The sequence below is a fragment of the Panthera tigris genome, chromosome E3, assembly GCF_018350195.1.
Source record: "Panthera tigris isolate Pti1 chromosome E3, P.tigris_Pti1_mat1.1, whole genome shotgun sequence".
Taxonomy (NCBI): Eukaryota; Metazoa; Chordata; class Mammalia; order Carnivora; family Felidae; genus Panthera; species Panthera tigris.
In genome coordinates this window covers 29,249,294-29,273,341 of record NC_056675.1, presented here as the reverse complement: position 1 = coordinate 29,273,341, position 24,048 = coordinate 29,249,294, and the positions used below count along the sequence as shown (strand labels likewise).

General features: G+C 43.4%; 1 protein-coding gene across 2 annotated transcripts in view; it reads right to left on the bottom strand.

Moving 5' to 3' along the window:
• The window catches only part of PARN (poly(A)-specific ribonuclease), a 167,673-nt gene extending 147,552 nt beyond the window's left edge, over window positions 1–20,121 (bottom strand). For both annotated transcript variants that reach the window (XM_007076862.3, XM_042970912.1), the window contains exons 1-10: window positions 19,990–20,121; window positions 19,473–19,550; window positions 17,966–18,045; window positions 17,433–17,500; window positions 17,267–17,348; window positions 9,367–9,427; window positions 4,351–4,516; window positions 2,867–2,932; window positions 2,094–2,132; window positions 735–777 (exon numbers count right to left, since the gene is read on the bottom strand). In XM_007076862.3, coding sequence (XP_007076924.1) covers window positions 735–777; window positions 2,094–2,132; window positions 2,867–2,932; window positions 4,351–4,516; window positions 9,367–9,427; window positions 17,267–17,348; window positions 17,433–17,500; window positions 17,966–18,045; window positions 19,473–19,550; window positions 19,990–20,008 — 702 coding nt within the window. In that variant the 5' untranslated portion in view covers window positions 20,009–20,121. The remainder of the gene's footprint in view (window positions 1–734; window positions 778–2,093; window positions 2,133–2,866; window positions 2,933–4,350; window positions 4,517–9,366; window positions 9,428–17,266; window positions 17,349–17,432; window positions 17,501–17,965; window positions 18,046–19,472; window positions 19,551–19,989) is intronic.
• Between the last annotated feature and the right edge of the window lie 3,927 nt (window positions 20,122–24,048).

Here is a 24,048-nt window from a genome sequence, read left to right as displayed (position 1 = left end):
CATTGACATTAGAAACATATCCTGGCTTTCCAGGTAACTTGTCAGAAAACTAGTCCCTTCTTTCTCATATGTTCCGTTTTGAATCAAGTAAGCACACCACATTCTATGTCAAAGTTTGAGATGTATCTTCAAGCAAGATTTTTTTTTAATTTACTTCATCTCTCATTTGACATCTGACTCAAGAGCAACAACAGAGAGTGGAAAAAAAAAAAAAAAAAGACCAACAACAAAATTCTAAAATTCTAAAATTTTGCTCAAGGAACCCGCCCTCAGCCTCCCATTACCCATCACGGTTCCATCAGCGCACCTTGGGAACACATGCCTGAATGTATTCCCAATGCTCACGCTTATGCCCCAGATTCTAGAATTTCATTTCCCGTGCCCACGTAACAGGAAGCCAGTTTTTCATGCAGACCACTACAGCTTTCTGCCGTAACAAGAACACATACTAAGATACTAACAAAGTAACATGTGCATACTTTCAAGTTTACAAATCATGTTCATATCCTTCGACCTGCTTGATCACCACAAAACAGCTGTGATCAAAACAGGCACAGATCACCATCCCCATGCTCATCTCCAGGGTACAAAGGAGGAAGACGAGGCTTAGAGAAGTGAAGTGACTTGCCCAAGGTCACCCAGCTCACAGGAAGCAGAGCCAGGAGTCAATTCTGACTCTCAGCACGTCATTGTATCATTGTATGTGTTTGGCCCTGGACAGTTCTTGGGGTTACCTTTTCAGTTTCTAAAGTCTCAACGTGAATGCCTTTGGGATACCTAAAGAAGAGAGAGACAAGAGGACATCACTAGATGAGCCAATGACAGCTAAAACCCTAGGTGTTTTAAAAAGCAACTTGACAGCTATGTTAAGAAGTTTTATTAAATATAAAATAAATACTACTACAACAAAGACTTTATAGTAAACCTATTCCATAATATTTCAGCTACTGAATGTTTCCCTATGTCTGCTTTAAGAATCCAGGAGTGTAGGGGCGCCTGGGTGGCTCAGCCAGTTGGGTGTCCGACTTGATTTCGATGCAGATCATCATCTCATGGTTGACGTGAGTTCAAGACCCGCGTCAGGCTCTCTGCTGTCGGCACAGAGCCTGCTTTGGATCCTCTGTCTCCCTCTCTCTCTGTCCCTTCCCCACTCGTGCTCTTTCTTTCTCTCTCAAAAATAAACATTAAAAAAAATAAAAACTAAAAAAAAAAAAAAAATGCAGAGTGTATCTGATTTCAAATTAACGTTTTAGGACACAGGCATCTTGCTCCCAGATGCAATAACGTTTACTTCCTAAGTGAAATTGTGAAGGTTGTTTTAAATGGTATGGGGCATACACAGAGGAGGTTTGAGAAGAGTAACTCTACTATAGTCTGGCACCAGCGTGTGCATTAGCCAAGGAGAGGGATCTGGAACCCCCATGGAGTCCACTGAAAGGACAACATGACAGGCCAGGAGCCTAGTCAGAGGACAGTGGCCCTTCTCCAGTTTTGTTCAAAGTAAACTCCAGGTACATACATCACTGGTAGATTCTAATGGAAGAACAAGAGGCCCAAATAAAGTCGAATGCAAACTTCCCCCTGCTCGACAACGATATTCAATTTGGGGTTAGAGGTCTGCTCGAAAATACAGTGAAACAAACGGATACAGCGCCGGAGAAATACAGGCACACAATTTTGGATATTATTTCAGGGGGTTCACAGACCGCCTAAAACGTACCCATGGTCTAACCCCTGCCTGAGAAAGAGCATTCATCTGAGTTATTTCCTAGATCTTAAAACCCAATCTTTATCATTTAACCTTCAAAGAACAAAACACTATACATCCGGAACTTAATGAACCTATCGCCAAAGTGACAACTGAAAGGAAATTTAAAAGGTTTAAAAGCATCCGCTACGAAATAACAACAAAGAAAATCAGTGGGTATTCAAGGAACTTAAGAAGTAAGGGGAAGTTCAATACAGCACTGCCCAAGAACATGGTATGGTCAGATCACCAAGAATCTCAGAAGTGAAAGGAGAGCTAAGACATAATATTTAGTTTTCAATCCTGGGTCCCTCACAGAGCTCTCACATAGAATATAAACACTTACTTCCAGCTCAAAGTCTGATAAATTAGTTTTCTTTGGAACCTATAAAAACAAAAGAGAAGGTACTGATTGGGGCTCATTAAAAGAAAATCCTAACTGATCAAGCACTGGTTAGGAAAGACATTTAATTTTTCACAGCGACTCCACGAGAAGCGACAGGTCTCACACAAACAAAACCCGGCAGGATGTTTGAGTGGCAGGATCTCCTACCATCTGTCCTCATCAGAATGTTCTTTAATATTATTGTATCGCATGGGTCGAAGAGGGAGAAGTTCTTCTCCAACCCCAGTGTTACTGCCTGCGGCTGTACGAGGAGTTTAAAGTAGACACACACACTGAAACACTTTTGTGAAGCTAGGCACAAATTATCTGAGCCACTGACTCTTTGAAACACTGATGTTTTCTACTGCAGAGAGAAATTAAAAGGATAGACGTAGCCCGACGGCGAATTCTTTTCTTTGAAGCCTTTATGTATTAAGCACCCCTCGAGGCTCAAGTAGCTACGCCACGCTAGAGCATAGCTGGAGCATAACGTAAAGTCAAAGATGCAACAAGGGGTTTCTCCTCTCCAGGACAGGACAAACTGTTCACTCAGTGTCGCAATATACCAGTGTCCCCAATGTGTTAATGCTAAAGTTAGGGCTTACATCTTGGGAACATACCTATAATAAAAAGACCGTTTATGAATGTGGGTTTAAAAACCCAAAATAGAGCACATGCCAGAAATCATCCACTCTCCAAAAAAAGAACATGTGAAAATATTTAGGGCAACTTACCCAGTACATGGCTCTAAATCCAAGTTCTTGTTTTCTTCACTTTGTAATAAATCTTCAATTTTCTCTCTGAGGAGTTAAAATGAAAACATCGCCATCAGTACCTTTCAGGAATGAAGCGACCAACCAACAGATTAATCATACTCCGAAGCAATTTAAACATCAGAACCCAGGACAATGTAACTCTACCCAATCAGGTTATAAGTTGTAAGTTATACTTAGAGTTATACCTGGTTACCCTTAAAGAAAAATACTTTATCTGGACGTATTCTTTTCGTTGTCGTTATTCATGAGTTAGTGACAACTTCTCAAAGATTCATTGATACAAGGAACTTAAATTTTTACTTTTCTAGGGGAGGAGGGTGGAGGGTTGAGCAAATCGGGTCAAGGGGAGAGGGAGATATAGACCTCCACTTATGGAATGAGTAAGTCGCAGCAATAAAAAGAGAACAAAAAGGGGAGCCTGGGTGGCTCAGTCGGTTAAGCGTCCGACTTCGGCTCAGGTCACAATCTCACAGTTTGTGAGTTCGAGCCCCGCGTCGGGCTGTGGGCTGATGGCTCAGAGCCTGGAGCCTGCTTCCGATTCTGTGTCTCCCTCTCTCTCTGCCCCTCCCCCGTTCATGCTCTGTCTCTCTCTGTCCCAAAAATAAATAAACGTTAAAAAAAAAAAAGAGAACAAAAAGAATACCATCAATGATGGTATAACAGTGATGTAATGGGACAGATCGTAGCTACACTCGGGGCGAACACAGCATAATATATAAACCCGTCAAATCACTACCTTGTACACCTGAAACTAATGTAACAACATGTCAACTATACTCCAATAAAATCAAGTGATTAATTTTTACTTTCCTCGTAAGGCAGTTATACTGAAAACCCAGTGAAACCAGACACTCCTCCAATGGCACGCGTACTTGTCAGAAACTTCATTCAAAGAAACAAAACAAGGGGCTCTGGATGGCTCAGTCAGTTAAGGATCCGACTCTTGACTTTGGCTCAGGTCACGATCTCACGGTTTGCTATTGGCCCACAGGCTGTCTGGGATTCTTTCTCCCTCTCTCTCTGCCCCTTCCCTAACCAGGTTCTCGGTCTCAAAATAAATAAATAAACTCATTTTTTAATTTTAAAAAATGTGGATGTGTTGTAAATATCTGGATAGGCCTGTTTCATTCCTCTGCCTTCAGGGAAACTGGACAGTGCCTATCAGGCCCTTGATCCATGCCTACTCCGTCCAACTGGGAGGTCTACCCACTTACTGAGATAGTCTCTTGCCGGGTAACACGCTACAAGTCTAAGTACAGCACACAGAATTCTATTTTACAATGTGCTGTGATTGCACAAATTCAGATATGACCCAGTGGAATCCTGCCATTCACGATATCACACCCGTGTGTGCAGTGTTCGTGCAGCACAAGCCTGAGATACAGATGTCAGTCCTGCCCCAACATATCTGCGTGACGCGTTCTTCTAGTCCGGGAACTTACACCACTTGGTCAATAAACTTCTTCTGATCCTCAGGAATCGTCACAGGACATTTTGACGCGTTGGGAGATACGTAAGACAGAGTTCCTGCACCATTGGACTGTAGGCGTTTTTCATCGTACTGCTCCCTTAACTGTCTTTCTTCTTCCTGATTTAAATAGGGAATTCCTAAGTGTAATTTGAAAAAGAATGCATTAGCAGAGGTAACTAAACATAAAAATTTCAACATAAAAAGTTGGTTTTTTTTTTTTAGCAAACCAGTGAATCTAAAATGCTCAGGCAAGACTTACCATATTTAACTATATCCCAAAAAAATCAACAGAAAAGACAAATGATTTTGAAATACACTGGTCTTTGCTTCTGCACCATGCATTCTTCTTTCAACAAATGTTTCTTTGGCACTTACACCGGGCCAGGTACTGCAGTGGGCCCAAGGGATCTAACAGGGAACAAAGCAGACACCTTCTGCTCCATAGTGAAGGGAAGGACTTTCGACAGGAGGATCAGAGAAGGCCACTGAGAGCAAAGACCGAAAGGGTGAGAAGGAGTCAGGCCAGCAAGGAGCCAGAAGAAGAGTATTTCAGGCTGGGGAAAAACGATCAACGCCCAAAGGATGGAATGGTGTGGACAGCTCCAGAAACAGCAAGGAAGCTGGCGTGACCGGAACACAGGGAACAGGAGAATGGCACAATGTCAGCATGGAGACGGTGGTGTGAGACTGCGCAGGCCTTTACAGGTCGTGATATGAATTTGTTTTATTCAGGGGCACTGGGAGCGCCTGGGTGGCTCAGTCAGCTAAGCGTCGGACTTTGGCTCAGGTTATGATCTCACGGTTTTGTGAATTCGAGCCCCGCACAGGGCTCTGTGCTGACAGCTCAGAGCCTGGAGCCTGCTTTGGACTCTGTCTCAGTCTCTCTTTCTCCTCCCCTGTTCACTCTCTTTCTCTCTCAAAAGTAAACATTAAAAAAAATTAAAGGGGCGCCTGGGTGGCTCAGTCTGTTGAGCGTCCGACTTCGGCTCGAGTCGTGACCTCACGGTTGGTGAGTCTGAGCCCCGCATCAGGCTCTGTGCTATCAGCTCAGAACCTGGAGCCTGCTTTGGATTCTGTGTCTCCCTCTCTCTCTCTGCCCCTCTCCCGCTCACGCTTAGTCTCTCTCTGTCTCTCAAAAATAAATTAAAATGATAAAAAAAAAAATCGTTTTTTAATTTTTTTTTAATTGAAAAAAAAGAACCTGTTTTATTCGAAGAGCAACAGAATGCCATTAGAAGGTTTTAAGCAAGACAATTACATTATCTGTCTGTTTTTATTTATTTTTTTTTTTAATTTTTTTTTTCAACATTTTTTATTTATTTTTGGGACAGAGAGAGACAGAGCATGAACGGGGGAGGGGCAGAGAGAGAGGGAGACACAGAATCGGAAACAGGCTCCAGGCTCCGAGCCATCAGCCCAGAGCCTGACGCGGGGCTCGAACTCACGGACCGCGAGATCGTGACCTGGCTGAAGTCGGACGCTTAACCGACTGCACCACCCAGGCGCCCCTATCTGTTTGTTTTTAAAAGAGATCATTTCGACTCCCATGAAGATTGAAGTAGGGAAGCCAGTTAAAAGCAATTATCCAGGCAAGAGATAACTGCTTACGTCAGAGGTCAGTAACCTTTCCCTTAAAGCATACAGTATATGTTTTAGGCTTGTGGGCCACATGGGGAATCTCTGTTGGAACCAATCAACTCTGCTCTTGTAACATGAAAATGGCCACACATGACGGGTAAATGAACGGGCATGGCTTTATTTACAATAGGACTTTATTTGCAAAATGGGCTGTGGGTCTTGGTTTGTGACCCAGCTTAGACTAGAGACAGAGATGAATACAGAGATAGGAGAGATATAACCTGCTGATATACTGGAAGGGAGGGATAAAGGGAAGAGGAGAATCGAAAACGCTACCTAGGTGTTAGGTGTAAGCAGCTGGGAAGACGGCAGGTGTACCTACAGAGGTAGGGAACCCTGGGCAAAGAATAGCTTTGGGGCCCAAGACATGAAAATCAAAACCTACCACCTGAATACATAAATCAGCTAAGGGTATATATGAATTAAGGGCTGTGGATATAAGCCTAATGCTCAGGAAAAAGGTAATGAGATATAAATTTAGGTATCATCAGAATACGGGTGGCATTAAAAGCCACGGGACAGTAATGAACTTTTTTGATGATAGAATTAGAAAAATCACCGTTTATCAGTAATACTAATCATTCCATGCAAGAATCATCGGTGAATGCTACAACTAATTGGCAGAAAAGGCGATCAACATTAATAACACCATCAATTGCATGACGTTAATGTACTTAATAGCACTGAACTGAATACTTAAAAATGGTTAAGATGGTAAATCCTATGCGCATTTTTCCACAATTAAAAAAAAAAAAAAAAGGTAACACCACCAGTGATGAGACTGAGTACTTGAGAAGGACAAGAGGTAGTGCTGTCACAGAAAGAAAGGCTGGAGGTGCGTTCAGTTACTGGTGATGAAACCCACGGTGCTCCCAAGGGCAGAGATGGCTAAGGGGAGCTGGAAGCAAAGACCGCTGAGCAACTGGTCGAGAAACAGACAGGACAGGGCATTTGCTGGTCATCCCTGTGGGTGGTGATGTCACCCATAATGAGGAGAGAGTTAGGAGCGGAGAGAAGACAGAAAGCCGAAGCCAAGGCTGTCGTGAATGCCACACCCATGAAATCAGCAAAAAGAGGGGCCGTAGAGCCCGTGACATATCCCGTGGCTCCTGGGAAGAGGGAATCCACGTAGCTGTCACATGGCATGGTAAAACAAGGACACCCACCGATGCCTGCCTGGAGAGAGAGAGAGAGAGAGAGAGAGAGGTAAAACCACCTATGCTCCAGAGGGTGCAGGGGAAGTGAAGCAAGAGTCACCTGATTCCCTTTCACACAAGGAAGTCAAAGGCACTTCTGAGAAGACGGCCAGAAGAAAAGGGTCTGGATTTGCAGAGCCCGAGCGCAAAAAACTGGTAAGGAAGAGAAGGGACGATCGAGAACAGATTGAGAGTATCAGCCACAGTGTGGGGCTGAGTCTGGCAATGACAGATGTCCTGGGAGTCCCGATTCAGTTGTGACGAAAATACTCCGAGGTCTGACTATAAAACAAGGAGAATGAGGCACACACTCCAACTTGGCTGTTTCTCTCCTTTTATGAAAATAAAACCATCAGGCTGGAAGTTATACATCCACAGGAGACTGGTTAAAGCAGTTCCTTCAACAGATTTTTGCACTTATTCCAATACAGCACTCTAACTACATTTGGAACTTGTATTTGATAACAGCTTTCAGAGTCAAGTTTGAGCCAAAGGGAAAAAAATTTTTAGAATACCCAAACTGTGCTGCCCAGCTGGTTCACTCACTGCATTAAGCGTTTTGGGCTCCAAAATCTTTTTTTTTTTTTTTTTTCAAAAAGTCAAAAACATTGGGGTGTCTGGATGGTTCAGTTATTAAGCATCCAACATTGGCTCAGGTCATGATCTCCTGGTTTATGAGTTCGAGCCCCAAGTTGGGCTCTGTGCTGACAAGTCAGAGCCCGAAGCCTGCTTCAAGTATGTGTCTCTCTTTCTGCTCCTCTCCCGCTCATGCTCTGTCTCAAAATTAAACAAACAAAAAAAAAAAAAGTGAAGGTGCAGCACCACTGAATCAACTAAAAAACACTATGGTGTGGGTTCTGAAGGGCTCACAAGGAGATCCTGGTGAGGGGAAGATAATTTTTTGAATATGTGTTCCAACACTTGTATTACAAAAAATCTCCCTCAACTCACTCAATAATTGGGCGTTCACTATGGAAAAAAAATACAATTTATGAGATTAGGTAAAAGTAGTTACTGACCTTACAGCAGCAGGTGCTGAAAACTGCTGGGAAAACCAGAGGCTTTCCTAAACACTTTTCAGGAACAAAAGGAAGGGAAAAACTCCGGTAGGGACTTTCACGGCCAATATTCGCTCATCGAATATTAGGGTCACCTCCCTGACACAGAAGACGACTTGGGCTATGCCCTGGGGACATGAAATGTATAAGACGCAGTCCCTTTCCTAAGCACGTTCGCCCATCTGTCACACGACCCGGTGAGCTGTCATGACTGTGCCGTGTGTGAGGAACTAAGCAACTCTCTCCGAATAATAAACAAGCATCACTTGGAACAGGGAGTTTTTCATTATGGCATTTACTAGAATGCAGGTCCTTTCTTAAGTCCTCTAACACCTGTCTCACTGGAAGAAAATGTGCTCTCCACAGTGGGTCTGTTAGGCCACTTGAGTCACAACACCAGCAGGAAAATAAATTCCACTCAATCAAATCAGGAATCGGGCGCTGGGGTGTCTCGGTTGCTTGGGCGTCTGACTTGGGCTCAGGTAATGATCTCGTGGTTCATGGGTTCAAGCCCTGCATCAGGCTCCAGGCTGCCAGGGCAGAGCCTGCTTGGGATTCTCTCCCTGTCTCTCCCCTGCTCACTCTCTCTGTCTCTCAAAAAAATAAACAGGGGCGCCTGGGTGGCTCAGTCAGTTAAGAATCCGACTTTGGCTCAGGTCATGATCTCACGGTTCGTGAGTTGGAGCGCCGCGTCGGGCTCTGTGCTGACAGCTCAGAGCCTGGAGCCTGCTTCCGATTCTGTGCTTCCCTCTGTCTCTGCCTCCGCCCCACACTTGCACTCAGTCTCTCTCTCTCTCTCAAAAATAAACCTTAAAAATAAAAAAGTAAACTAAAAAAAAATTTTTTTTAAATAAAATAAAATGAGGAGTTGGCATGGCCTCGTTAGGGCAAAATGAAGTACTGTCTACTCTCCCCGTTCGTGGCTGACGAGGCTAAAGGTTTTCAAAGGCATGATAAAAGAGTTGTCTACAACTCTAAGGCTGCACATGGTGTGGCAGGACCCTGAGATTCTGTCTCAGACAGCGGGCAGAGAAAGATCATTCTCAATCAAACCCAAATTTACAAGCGCTAAGGAGAGGTCAGATGTAATCTTACCATTGCGAAAAACTTTATTAAAATCAAATCCTTGGCTTGCCAGAAAGTCAATGCTTGAGCTCTGAAACAAGAGTGAACAGAACATACATTTTGGTGATGTTGGTGGCAGATACGTCAACAGACAAAGAGAGATAACTCAGACAAGTAAACAAAGGCAGCCAGGCAATGAAGGAGCAGGTCAAAGGTCAGAAAATTAAGATTTCTACTCCAAGGCTGCCATATAATCCATTCACTTAAACTAGGTGGGCTGTTCTCCTTTATGGCTTACAAACAATATCCTTTGTTTCACAATATTTAAGAAAAATATACTGGGTAAACATCACAGCCTTCCAAGAAGCGGGAAACTCCTGATCGCTGTACTGAGTAGGAAACTATAAAAAGAAAAAAAAAAAAAATGTGGGGCGCCTGGGTGGCTCAGTCAGTTAAGCGGCCGACTTCAGCCCAGGTCTGCGCTCTCCCCACGTCGGGCTCTCCCTCTCTCTCTGCTCCTCCCCTGTTCATGCTCTGTCTCTCTCTGTCTCAAAAATAAATAAACGTTAAAAAAAAAAAATTAAAAAAAAAAAAAGAAAAAATATGTATTGATATTATCTGACCCACCCCCCCCCCCCCAGTTCAAGTTTAAAGTAGTTCACATGTACAAATCCTAACACATCAATATCCACCTCAAGGTAGATTCTAATAACTTATTCTTCACACTTGAGATTAAAATAGAGAAAAGTTAGGGGCGCCTGGGTGGCTCAGTCGGTTGAGCGTCCGACTTCGGCTCAGGTCACGATCTTGCGGTCTGTGAGTTCGAGCCCCGCGTGGGGCTCTGTGCTGACAGCTCGCAGCCTGGAGCCTGCTTCCGATTCTGTGTCTCCCCCTCTCTCTGACCCTCCCCCGTTCATGCTCTGTCTCTCTCTGTCCCAAAAATAAATAAACGTTAAAAAAAAAAATTTTTTTTTTAAAAATAGAGAAAAGTTCTTGGTAACAAGACTTATTAAACCAACACATCTCAAATATGCAGTGAGCAACAATACAGAAGTAAATTTCAGTGAGAATATTAAATAGATACTACCACACATGGTACACAAGAATGGCAAACACCACAAAGCTCTGGACTCGATCTAACGGAAGAGCCACAGAAAGGACCGCAGCTCCTCGAGTATCTCATCAGAACATGAGAGGGCGACACGCCTGGGCCATTTTAATCTGGTTCCTCACGGAACTACCTTTCCTGACCTGTACTGTGACAGGACACCATCAGCCCAGATGAGGGACGCTGTGTCCGCCCCATTACACTCGTGACCGTGTTCACGCTAAGCTACAGCTGAAGACAAGGGTTTCTACATGCGTGATTTCCATATGATAATGAAAGGCGCACGTCCTGAGGTCTCTAGCCTGAGCAAAGCTCTACTTCCGAGCCCTGGTTTGTGCTGATCCTGTGGACCACAGAAGCGACTGTGTGTTTCCCCTATCTTAGCTGCTAGGAAGCGCAGAGACTTTCTTTAGCACAAATTTGTGTTCTATTCATATTGTAGGAATCCTGTCTTCATTTTTTATTTCTTCCAATTTTTCCTTGACTCATTTGTAAGGCTTATGCTAAGAAGTAAACACTATATTTATCTTTATCAACAACAGATTCTTCTTAAAAAGTGATGAGATGTAAATGGCAGTCTTAACCCCCCACCATACGCACACACAAACATACGCAAACACACACACACACACACACACACACACACACACACACACACACTTGGGTACATGCACGTTATTTTCACCATCTCCAGGTTCTCTGTGGTTTAGAACAAGCAACTTTTCCCTCCACATCTTCCCTTTTTATCTTGTTCTGAACCAAGATCCAATGTCTTCTGGCTTGGGCCACAAGCCTCCTTTCTGTCTACCATGCCTCAATATTTGCAGTTCTGCCCACAAAACATTCCCCCACTGACAGAGGCGCTGAAAGATGGATTACGGAAAGGCATTTCTGTCCTCCTTTCACTAGACTCCAAAACACCCTAACCTCCTTTCCTTTAAATATCCAGTCAGGGGCGCCTGGGTGGCTCAGTCATTGAACGTACGACTCTTGATCTCAGGCCACGATCCCCTTGTTGTTGGGATCTCTCCTGCATGGGGCTCCGTGATGTGAGCACAGCCTACTTGGGATTCTTTCTCTCTCCCTCTCTCTCTCTGCCCCTCCCCCGTTCCCCCATGGTATGAATGCTCACTCCCTCTCTCACAATAAGTAAGTAAACTTTATGGGGCGCCTGGGTGGCTCAGTCGGTTAAGCGTCGGACTTCGGCTCAGGTCACGATCTCGCGGTCCGTGAGTTCGAGCCCCGCGTCGGGCTCTGAGCTGACGGCTCAGAGCCTGGAGCCTGCTTCCGATTCTGTGTCTCCCTCTCTCTCTGCCCCTCCCCCGTTCATGCTCTGTCTCTCCCTGTCTCAAAATTTAATTTTTTTTAACGTTTATTTCTTTTTGAGACAGGGAGAGACAGAGCATGAACGGGGGAGGGGCAGAGAGAGAGGGAGACACAGAATCGGAAGCAGGCTCCAGGCTCTGAGCCGTCAGCTCAGAGCCCGACGCGGGGCTCGAACTCACGGACCGCGAGATCGTGACCTGAGCCGAAGTCCGACGCTTAACCGACTGAGCCACCCAGGCGCCCCCAAAAAAAAAAAATTTTTAACAATAAGTAAGTAAACTTTAAAAAAAATAAAATAAAATAAATATCCAGTTAAAACTGCATCTCTTTTCCGGGGCACCTAGGTGGCTCAGTTGGTTAAGCACCCAACTTCTGCTCGGTTATGATCTCACAGTTTATGACTTCGAGCCCTGCGTTGGGCTCTGCGCTGACAGCTTGGAGTCTGGAGCCTGCTTCAGATTCTGTGTCTCCCTCTCTCTCTGCCCCTCCCCTACTTGCGCTCTGTCTCTGTCTCTCAAAAATAAATAAATGTAAAACAAAAAAGTTCATCTATCCCTTTTTGAAGCTCTGTATTTTCCACTCAAATACCACCTTTCAGGTTACACAAGAGAAATGTACTTAATGCCTTTGAACTTAGAATTACTTAAAATGGTGAATTTTATGTTACGTATTTCTTACCATAATTAAAAAAAAAAAATCCATTGAACCTACACAATATATTTGTGCTTAGTATCCACTAACTTTGATTTGTCCTAAATGTATCATTTTCAGGATTCAAAAAAGAAGCACAGTTATTTGGGATGACAATCTCAAGCCTCTATCAAAATTTTCAATGCATATGCCTTATGATTCAGCAATTTCCCTTCTAAGAAATCTATCCTATAAAAATATTCCTACATACAGGAGGCACCTGGCTGGCTCAGTCAGTGGAGCACGCGTGCGACTCCTGATCTCGGGGTCATGAGTTTGAGCCCCTCATTAAATGTAGAGCTTACTTAAAAAAGGTGGGGGGGGGGGGGTGGACCTGAGTGGCTCAGTCTGTTAAGCGTCCGACTTCGGCTAAGGTCATGATCTTGCAGTTCGTGGGTTCGAGCCCCACGTCTGGCTCTGTGCTGACAGCTCAGAGCCTGGAGCCTCCTTCAGATTCTGTGTCTCCCTCTCTCTCTGCCTCTCCCCTGTTCGTGCTCTCTGTTTCAAAAATAAATAAACATTAAAAAAAAATTTTTTTTTTAATTCCTACATATACACAAAGATACAATGCACATGAATGTTGACTCTAACATTATTTAAAATAGAGAACCTTTGGAAACTTTTAAATTCAAATTAAATAAATTACCCACATCCACGCTGTGAAATATGTACAAACTGTGTTCAGTGGAAAATGCAAGTTATTTAAAGTATGAGTATCAGAATTCTGTGTATATTAAAGAAAAGAACTAAAGTTACATACATGTGTGTAGACACACATACAGATGGTCCCTGACTTAACAACGGTTCAACTCAGGATTTTTCCACCTCATGGTGGTGCATTCAGTAGAAACTACACTTCGAGTTTTGAATTTGGATCTTTTCCAGACTAGTGACACACAGCACAGGACTCTCTCACGATGCTGGACAGCGGCACCAGCTGCAGCTCTCGGTCAGCCATGCAAACACCAGCACTTACAACCATTCTGTGTTGCACTTTCTTTTTTTAATGTTTATTTATTTTTATTTTGAGAGAAGAGACAGAGTACAAGCAGGGAAGGGGCAGTGGGAGAGGGAGAGAGAATCTGCACTGTTAGTGCAGAACCCGATACGAGGCTCAATCTCACAAAACCATGAGATCATGGGGGTCGGTAAAGCGTCTGACGTCGGCTCAGGTCATGATCTCACAGTTTGTGGGTTCGAGCCCTGCGTCGGGCTCTATGCAGACAGCTGAGAGCCTGGAGCCTGCTTTGGATTCTGTGTCTCCCTCTCTCTCTGCCCCTCCCCTGCTTGCTCTCTGTCTCTCTCTTTCTCTCTCAAAAATAAATAAATATAAAATTTTTTTTTAAAAAAAATCACTCTTGGAAAGCACTTATCACTGTTAAAGCAGATAGAGTTTGGAAACAAAGCAACTGAAGGTGCTTCTTGCAAAATAAGCGTCTGCACACACAGTGAGATGCTCACACACTGGGCAGGATATGGAAGAACGGGCAGACTGAGAACCACACACACTCCCAAGAAAGGTACCCATCCCGTGGGATGGCAGGTATTTACGTTATTTCAAAAATTTTTTGAGTACAGCTGAGATATAATATCACGCTAGTTTCAGGTGTACAACATAGTGATTCACTATCTCTGTATGTATGTCACGCTGTGCTCACAAGGGTAGCTACCACGTGTCACCCTCCAAAAGTATTACAACATCACTGACTGCGTTCCCTATGCTGTACCTTTTGTTGCCATGACTTGCTCATTCCATGACCAGAAGCCTGTACCTTCCACTCCCCTTCACCCACTTTGCCCATCCACCTACCTCCTTCCCCTCTGGCAACCATCTATATTTAGGCATTCACATTGTTTTCATCTCTTTCTCTCCGTTTTTCTAGCTGAACATCAAATGTTGAATTCACTGACAATAATACGTAAACGACTGTGACATATGAAAACACTCCTCCTGACTCTAGAGTAAGAAACGAGTCTCTTTTTTTAATACCCTCTTCCACGTGCCACCTCCTTCCCCATCTCGCTCTTTTCTAGCTTTTACATACATGTATACATACACAGAACTTCTTCCACTTACGATGGTGCATGCCCCAATAAACCCACTCTAAGTCGAAAATAGTGTTAAGTTGAAACTGCTTTTAGTATACCTGACCCACTGAACATCGCAGCTTAGCCTAGCCTATCTTACGCGTGCTCAGAACGCTTACATTAGCTTGCTATTGGGCAAAATCATCTAACACAAAGCATTTTACAATATGGCATTAAGTATGTCATGTAATTTATTGAATACCATATTGAAAGCGAAACATGGGGGCGCCTGGGTGTCTCAGGGGATCGAACGTCTGACTCTTGATTTTGGCTCTCAGGTCATGATCTCATATTTTGTTTTGTTTTTAATTTTTAAATTTTTTTAGTGTTTTATTTATTTTTGAGAGAGAGAGAGAGAGAGAGCGAGCGAGCAGGGAAGGGGCAGAGAGAGAGGGAGACCCAGAATCCAAAGCAGGCTCCAGGCTCTGAGCTGTCAATGCAGAGCCTGACACTGGGCTCGAACTCGTGAACCCAGGTGCCCTCCAAGAGTGGTTTTTGACCAGACACAATTTTCACCCTGCTCTGTGAGTCAAGAAGCTAACTTCCTTGTAAGATGCAAGTGCTGCAGTCTTAGAATTTTAAACAAAACAGGGGCTCCTGGGTGGCTCGGTCGGTTAAGCATCCAACTTTAGCTCAGGTCATGATCTTGCAGTTCGTGAGTTCAAGTCCTGTGTCGGGCTCTGTGCTCACAGCTCAGAGCCTGGAGCCTGCTTCCCATTCTGTGTGTGTGTCTCTCTCTCTGCCCCTCCCCTGCTCAATCTCTCTCTCTCTCAAAAATAAACATTAAAAAAAAAATTCTTTTAAAGAATTTTAAACAAAACAGAAACCACCCTAGATTGAGAACCAAAAAAAAGAAAATTCAAAAATATTATTGTTCACTTAAAAATTTTTTTAATGTTTGTTTATTTTTGAGAGAGAGAGAAAGAGAGAGAGAGAGAGAGAGAGAGAGAGAGAGAGAGAATGAGCAGGGGAGGGGCAGAGAGAGAGAGGGAGACACAGAATCTGAAACAGGCTCCAGGCTCCGAGCTGTGAGCACAGAGCCCCACACAGGGCTCGAACCCACGAACCATGAGATCATGACTTGAGCCGAAGTCGGACACTTAACTGGCTGAGCCACCCAGATGCCCCAAAAATACTATCATTCACTCCAGCCAAACAATTCACAAGTTCATACTGAGTGTAAATCTTTTCTCTGCCTTTGCTTTTTCAGACTAAAACACTGTTAACACGCTTATCCCATTGTCCATTTTAGACAGGGGTCTCTAGCCTGTTCAAATCTATCGTATTTTTTTTAGGGAATGGCTAGCAACTAGATTGCATTAAATATTCCAGGTGTAGCCACAGAATAGCGTTGTACAACAGGTAGATAGATTCTTCTGATTCACTTCTACTGGATCTCCTAGAATAACTGTACTTGTGGTGGCATTTTAGAACAAAGCATCATCCAAAGGTGTCTCATAACCAATGTCCACTTTTGCCTGACTGACTCCCGGCTAAAGCCATAGAACCCACTTACATTTCTGTCTTCTCCTGGTACCGCTGGAAAACTTTAGAATCTATAAATACTGTCTCATTAGTATCCCCTACTAAGGGAATTGTTAAGTAGTTATCAACCAATTGCTGAATAAAGGCCTACTTGGTAACTTGAGAAGCCAGGTTACAAGACCAAAACTGCCTTCACCTTTTCTCTTCAGCCCCAGACATATGAATAACTCATTATTTCACTTGTTTCTCTCTTGCCATATTACACAAAGAATCTGGTACGGCTCAGTCACTCAGAAGCCTACCCCCCAGGCTTTCCCAGCTGTGTTCCTACTTACGTGGAGGAGAAGGGAAGGATGGCAAGACTCACATGAACTAATGATGCCACCCGGAGAGACGCGAGGACACAAGATTGGAAGGGAAAACAAGATCGACCCTCAGCCCTAATCACATTTCCATATACTACACAGCTTTTTCACACCCTCCTTATCACTATCACAGATTATTAAGAGTACAGGAAGAGGAAACTGATATTTAGTGTCAAACAGATGGGTTCCAATTCTAAAGGTGATGTTCTAAAGGGGAACCTCCCTGTATCCTTACCTTGGCTCAGAAAGTATGCCCTCTCCTCCTCAGGGGCAAACCGTGGACTCTTTTTCCTAACTGGGAAACTTGGGAAAAAGAAATAAGCATATGTATGCAGTGTAGCCCCTTCTGGGTTCTCTCTTTTTATTTATTATTTTTTTAATACAATTTATTATCGAACTGGCTTATATACAACACCCAGTGCTCATCCCAACTGGGTTTTCTCTTTTTAAACGAGATACACACAAACTTATTCCTCTGGAAAATAAAGCTCCACCCTTAGAGATGGGAACAAAGATAAAGGGGTGGGAAGAAGCCTGAAGGACCTGATCTATGGGTTCAAATCAGGGGCCAGACGTTAAAAGTCCCCAACAAAGCCATGTTCCCAAAGTCAGCTTTGCTCACGATACACCTCGTGTTCTGGTTTCCATCTGCCTGTTTCTTGCTCTTATCCCTTGATTCTGAAGCAAAGAAGAAGACAGCAGTGTTGTTCATTCACAACCCTAAAACTGCAAGTCAGAGAGGTGGAACGACTTGCCGAAAGCCCAAAGGTAGTAGTAGAACCGAATTTTAAAAAAGAATTCTGATTCCACGTTTCCATACTGCCTCATCAACAATTCATAACAGAAGAAAATCAATTCTGCTACCAACCTGACAAACAAACTTGACATCTGGCGAGGATCTATTGAAGGGTTTCGGGAAAACATAGAAGTTAAATGACTTCGTTATATACCTGGGGGAAATAAGATAAAAGGGGACTTAGTGGGTTACATTATAGCACGAGAAAAGAAATCCACTGCTTGTTAAAACAACCTACTTTGAATCTGTGTAGTCATACTTAAAAGTGCAAAGGCCAAACTGAAACAGCAAAAAGTCCATGGAATGCTGGAAAAGGGAAACAAAACACCTGTCAAATCAGTGCTGTATATTCAATGTGACAAGAGTACACTCAGTCAGGTGGGGTTTCTAACTACTCAATTGGACTTTTAGCAGAATACTTTCGATTACAACAGGCTACACCTTTTGTGTCAGAAGCGTTAACTTATAAATGCTTCTTAATATTTTTCCTGATTAACCACCTATCCACCAACCAGAGCATCACAGTAGGCCGATCTGCAAATGATTACTATCACCCCATCATATTTCCTATCAATCAAATTAACAATGAAAATAGTAAACCTTCCCCAAATGTTTTCCAGCAAACAATTATTTTTGCTGTTGTTTTTTAACATCGCTAAAATATCATTTCACAGCTGGGGTAGAGAAGTTAACATGCAAGTTTATGACAACGTTTCTTTACGATTCAACATAAGGAAGACCAACGTGGGGGAAAAAAAGATTTTCACTTACTTTTTTAAGCTTCTGATACCTTTCTTCTGGAGTGTCAAAACCATTTGTTAATGCAGTGACTGAAGGTCCATCACTGATTCCTAATTTTAATAAATAAAAAATTTTAACACTAATATAAAAAGGTCAACTATTCAAAGGCTGTGTAATTTCATTTTCTTATGAATTAAGATTACTTGAAAGCACTCCTTACTTCACTTTTTCAAAATTAGTATTAATTTCACTGGCCATCAAGCTGAACTCTGTAATAACGAATTCAGAGATGTAAATGCTTCAATTTAGACCCAGTTCCAGGGTCTAAAATAGGTTTCAAAACACAGTAATGACTTAAGAAACCAATCTCTATAATTAATTAAGTTTTCTGCTTTCAAAAGGATTAATGCATAATCAGACATCAAGGAATCATGACGTATATTATTGCTAGAGTACAAGTCTTGATTAACAGTTTGGAGAAAGATCTATACACAACAAAGGAATTTTGAAGGTCAAAGAGAAAACTTATTTCTGGTGAAAACACAGCTTCTCAGTGAACTGACTCCAGCTAAACACTTCATGCTTAAAGTAAGGAACATATTTCCTTTAGAAAGGCCTGAAGTGTTTTTAACATATAAAATCTGCTAGCAAAAGTGGCTATCTATAGCAATTGTTCACGCTGACTTCAAAAACTCAGAAATTAGTCTTTCATCCAAAGGGGGGAGAAAAAAACTTTGCACCTGTAAGTGTTGGTAAAGCATTACACACACATATACACCCATGCGGAGGTAGGCAATGAACACTTCCACTAATGCATAAAGAAAAACCTTCATTACCTCCAGGAGCCTGACGCTAAAGTCAGTCATAAAGGAAAAATATTGGATGATTCCACCTACAGGAAGTGCCTAGAATAGTCAAATTCATAGAAGACAGAAATAATGGCTGCCAGAGGCAGTGGGGAGGGAAAAATGGAGTTACTGTCCAATTAGTAGAATACCAGTTTGATAAAATGGAAAAGTTTTGGAGATGGATGCAAGACAATGTGGATGTGCTTAATGCCACTGAACTGTAAAACCACTTAAAGATGGTTAAAATAGTAAGATTTTAGGGGAACCTGGCTGGCTAACTTGGTGGAGCAGGTGACTATCTCCGGGGTTGTAAGTTTGAGTCTCACCCTGGGTACAGAGATTACTTGAAAAATAATAAAATCTTTAGAAAAAATAAAACAGTAAATTTTAGTGATGTATATTTTATCATACGTACAAAAAAGCCTGACCTTTACCCTACCACGTGCATGTCAGTTTTAAGCTGCACCAAAACTATAATCTCTATCTGTAACCCTCACAAACCCAGTGCACGTCTTCCATGCCTCTGAAACGCTTAAGAGAAATCGTTGAGAATCCTTTAACCAACGCCCAAGGCCACAAACAGGAGGGGCCAGCAGGCAGAAGTGGGGGGGAGGGGGGTCGGGGAATCAGAGGGTCACGAGGAGCCTTGGCTATGCATCGCTAGCCCCCAGCTTGCAAGCGAGGGATACCTGAAAACTCCCCATCGATGGCGAAGAAGTCGGCCTCCTCTATGGCCTGGTACACTTTTTGAAGATTACTCTTAAAATCTGCGGAGAAACCGAGAAGAGGCTCAGAACCGGTGGCCGGGCTTCCTGCCCAAGAGCTCCTAATGGGAAAGGAAAGGGCTGGGAAGATCCTGAGGCCTCAGGCGGGAGGAGGACAAGTCCTAGAGGGATAAACAAGACAAGAGTATCAAGTCCCCGAGGGGTGCATAGTGGGAGGGGATCAAGTCCCCAGTGGGTGCGTGGGCCGGAGGAAGACCAGCCCCGAGGGTGCACGGGCCACAGAGGCACACAGCCCTGGGGGACGCCCGGGCAGGACAAGGCAGGGACAAGACCCCCTAAAGCTCACAGACTTCAGGGGAGGCAAACCCCTGAGGGGATGCTTCAGCCCCAGGCCCCACCAAGCACACCGGCGCTGGTCTGGGCCTAGCAGGCCGGGTGAGGGGGCCTTGAGTCTCGGGGTGATGCACGGCGCGACACGCACTGCTCCTGATTATCTCCATTCTGCAGAGTGGCCGGAACCCCGGCCCCGCCTGGGCCCGCCTCGGCCGTTCTACACGAAAAGTTCCGCTGGGACCGCAGCAGCAGCGAAGGCAGAAGCGGCGGAGACCGCGGCGGCGACTTCCGGAAACAGCGCGCGCCGGCGCGCGTCACGTGTGTCTGCGTCAGCGGCGGGGGCGGGGCCAGCCTGGGCTCCTTTCACTACTTCAGGGCTAGAGAAGGGGCGTGACTATGGAAATCGCCAAGACGTCGGCTAACTTGCGAGGCCAGACGTGGGACGGCAAGTTCAGATTAAGAAATAATCATGTCTTGACGCCCAATTGGTGAACAAATATTTCCTGGCGATATTATGCGCCAGGCGCTCTCAAACGGGTGGGGATACAGTGTTGAACAGAGGAGACAAAATCTTTGACCCTTTGGAGCTTAACTTGGGGGAAAAGGGGGAAAGTCAGGCAGGTATCAAACTTGCCACTTGGAAACACAATCAGCGCTATGAAGAGCGAGAGCCCGGTGCTGCGATAAAAATAATGGCGGGGAGCGGGGGCCGGATAACTGGAGGGAGGGTTACCTAAGAGAGGTGAAGAGAATACAAAGCTGAGACCTACTGCACTAGCCACTGGGACTGGCGAACAAAATAGACGAAGTCTTGGTTTGGTTGGTTTGGAGTATACTGTGGATCCCCAGAGCCTACAACGGTGTCGATACATAGTAGATGCTCGATAAACATAGCTGAGTGAATGAATTCACTTTCATCTTTCACAAAAGCCGACTATGTAGTTGGTTAAAAGACCAGCTTTCAAAGGCTACCTTTGCCATTAATTAGGTTTGGAATGTATTCATCATTCCTAAACCTCGATCTTCTCATCCACTAAATAGGCTTGAGGATAGGTGATGATGTCTGTGAAGTGTAGAGTGCTGCGTCAATGTAAGACAGGATTAGAGTTGTGCCTTGCCACAATTCCCTTGCGTTCACACCTTACTTTGACATTTATTGAGTACAAAATCCGTTGTTTTTTGAAAAAAAAAAAAAAAAAGATGACCATTTCCCCACCAAAATGCAGTATTAAATATTCTAAAGAACACATAAGAGTCTGGCCATATTTTCCCCACCAATTCCCTCAACAAATTCATTTCCCTTGCCTCATTCAGTGGAAATTTACATATAGGTAATTATGTCAACTATCTTAATGTGAACAGCGGAGAGTAAATGTGAATTCTAGAGTTCAGGGGAAATGGGAAGGAGAAAAATATGATAAGTAGTCGAACCTCAGGCTTGAAATATTTCTCTGCCTTTTTTTTGTTTCGGCTTAAAAAGTGCAATACAGGGTGCCTGGGTGGTTCACTCAGCTAAGCGTCGAACTCTTGATCTCAGCCCAGGTCTTCATCTCAGGGTCATGAGCCCAAGCCCTGCTTTAGGCTCCACACTGGGTGTGAAGTCTACTTACAAAAAAAAAAAAAAAAAAAAAAAAAAAAGTTAGGGGCGCCTGGGTGGCTCAGTCGGTTAAGCATCCGACTTCAGCTCAGGTCACGATCTCGCGGTCCGTGAGTTCGAGCCCCGCATCGGGCTCTGGGCTGATGGCTCAGAGCCTGGAGCCTGCTTCCGATTCTGTGTCTCCCTCTCTCTCTGCCCCTCCCCCGTTCATGCTCTGTCTCTCTCTGTCTCAAAATTAAATGTTAAAAAAAAAAAAAAAAATTAAAAAAAAAAAAGAAAAAAAAAGTCAAATACAGAAAGTACTGAACATATATGGCACTTAAATTTACATTTTAAGTAATTTAAATAATTTTAAATAAGTAATTTTAAGTAATTTAAATAAAATTTAAGTAATTTAAATAAATATCAAAACTTGCTACAAAGCTACAGTAGTCAGAACAGTGTGGTATTGGCATAAAGAAAAACCTAGAAACCAATGAAATAGAGACCCTCCCCCAAATAAACCCTTGCATTTAAGGACATATGATTTACAAGTGTGCTGAAATCACTCGGTGGGAAAAGAACAGTCTTGCCAGTGATAGTGTTGGGAACACATGGGAGAGAATGAAGTTGGATCCTTACTTTATACCAAATAAAAATTATATATAAAATAAAAATTAACTCAAAATATGGGCACCTGGGTGGCTCAGTTGGTTAAGTGTCTGACTTGATTTCAGCTCAGGTCATGATCTCAAGGTTTGTGGGATTGAGCCCCACACTGGGCTCTGCACTGAGAGAGGGGAGCCTGCTTGGGTCTCTCTCCCTCTCTCTCTGCCGCTCCCCTGCTCACACATGCGCTCTCTCTCTCTAAAGAAATAAATAAACATTTTAAAAAATTAACTCAAAATAGATGAAACATCTAAATGTAAGAGGTGAAACTATAAGACTCTTAGAAGAAAACATAAAGCAAAAGCCTCCTCACATTGTATTCGGCAATGATTTTATTGTTTAAATATGATACCCAAAGCACAGGCAGCAAAAGAAAAAATAGATGAATCAGACATCAAAATTTATGACACTTGTGCATAAGGGAAAGGATACTATCATCGAAGTGAAAACGCAACCCATGTAACGGGAGAAAATATTTGCAAACTGTATATCTGATAAGGGACTAATATCCGCAATACATAAAGGACTCCTACAATTCAATGACAAAAAGCAACCTGATTAAAAAATAGTCAAAGGTCTTCAATAAACATTTCCCCAAAGATGTACAAATCACCAGTAAGCTCATGAAAAGATGTTCAGCATCGCTAACACAAATCAAAACAGTAATGAGATATCCTTTCCCATCCCCTCCCCTTTTTTTGACGCAAAAAAAGGGTGGTTTTATTAAAGCACTGGGACAGGACCTGTGGGCAGAAAGAGCTGCCTTTCTTTTTTTCCAATCCTTTCACATCCCTTCGCTGAGAAATTGAAACCCTTGTGTGCTGTTGGTGGCAAGCTAAAATGGTGTGGCCGCTGTGGAAAACAGTATGGAGATTCTGAAAAATTTTTTAAATAGAATTATCATGTAATGCAGCAATTCCACTTTTGGGCATGCACCTAAAAATATTGAAAGCAGAGGCTTGAATAGGTATTTGCACATACATGTTCTTAGTAGGACTATTCACAATAGCCAAAGGGTGGAAACAACCCAGTGTCCATTAACAGATAAATAAACAAAAAGTTGCATATACTTAGAACGGAATGTTATCGAGTCTTACAAAGGAAGGACATTCTGACACGTTACAAGGTGGATAAACCTTAAGGATATTATGCTAAGTGAAATAAGCCAGTCACAAAAAGACAAATACAGTATGATGCCACTCACGTGAAGTACCTAGCGAAGTCACATTCACGAAGACACAAGGTCGAAAGGTGGTTCCCAGAGGCTGGAGAGAAAGTGCGGGTTGGAAATGTTTAATGAGTATGGATTTTCAGTTTGCTAACGTGAAAAAGTCCTGGAGATTGATGCTGATGATAGATGTACAACTACGTGAAAGTACTGAATGCCACTAAACTGTACACTTAAAAATGGTTAAAATGGTAAATTTTATGTCGTATCACACACACATACACACTGACACTAGTTACCCTCCAGAAAACGAGTTCACACACTCCCTGCCCTAGCATAGGACCAGTCTTTTAATTCCTTGCAAATCTGTTATGTTAGAAAGAAAAATGTCACTCCAAATGATCAGTTTAACAAACTCCAAGCCAGTGGTTTAAAAATACCTAGCATTAATTCTCAACGCCCCGAGACAATGGGAGAAAAAAAGGTTCATAAAGTCACTTTAATTCCCGTTCTTAACACTACAAAGAGAACTTCCGCCAAAGTCCTGGGATTTTCTGCAAAAAAATCTTTGTGGAGAGTACAGTTTGGTCTTATTTAAGTTCTGGGTAAAGTTGTTTCCTCCAGACACAGAAACAACCTCCCCAGAGGACCTGAACCAGACACCCGCCTCACCCTCTGGGTGTAACGCCACCGTGGCCCCGAGTTTATTTCTAGAGAGGAACGGGCGGGGCTGACGGTGGCACGCATGCGCCGAAATCCTCGGCCGGGGAGTGGCCGCTCTAGGCAGCGGGGAG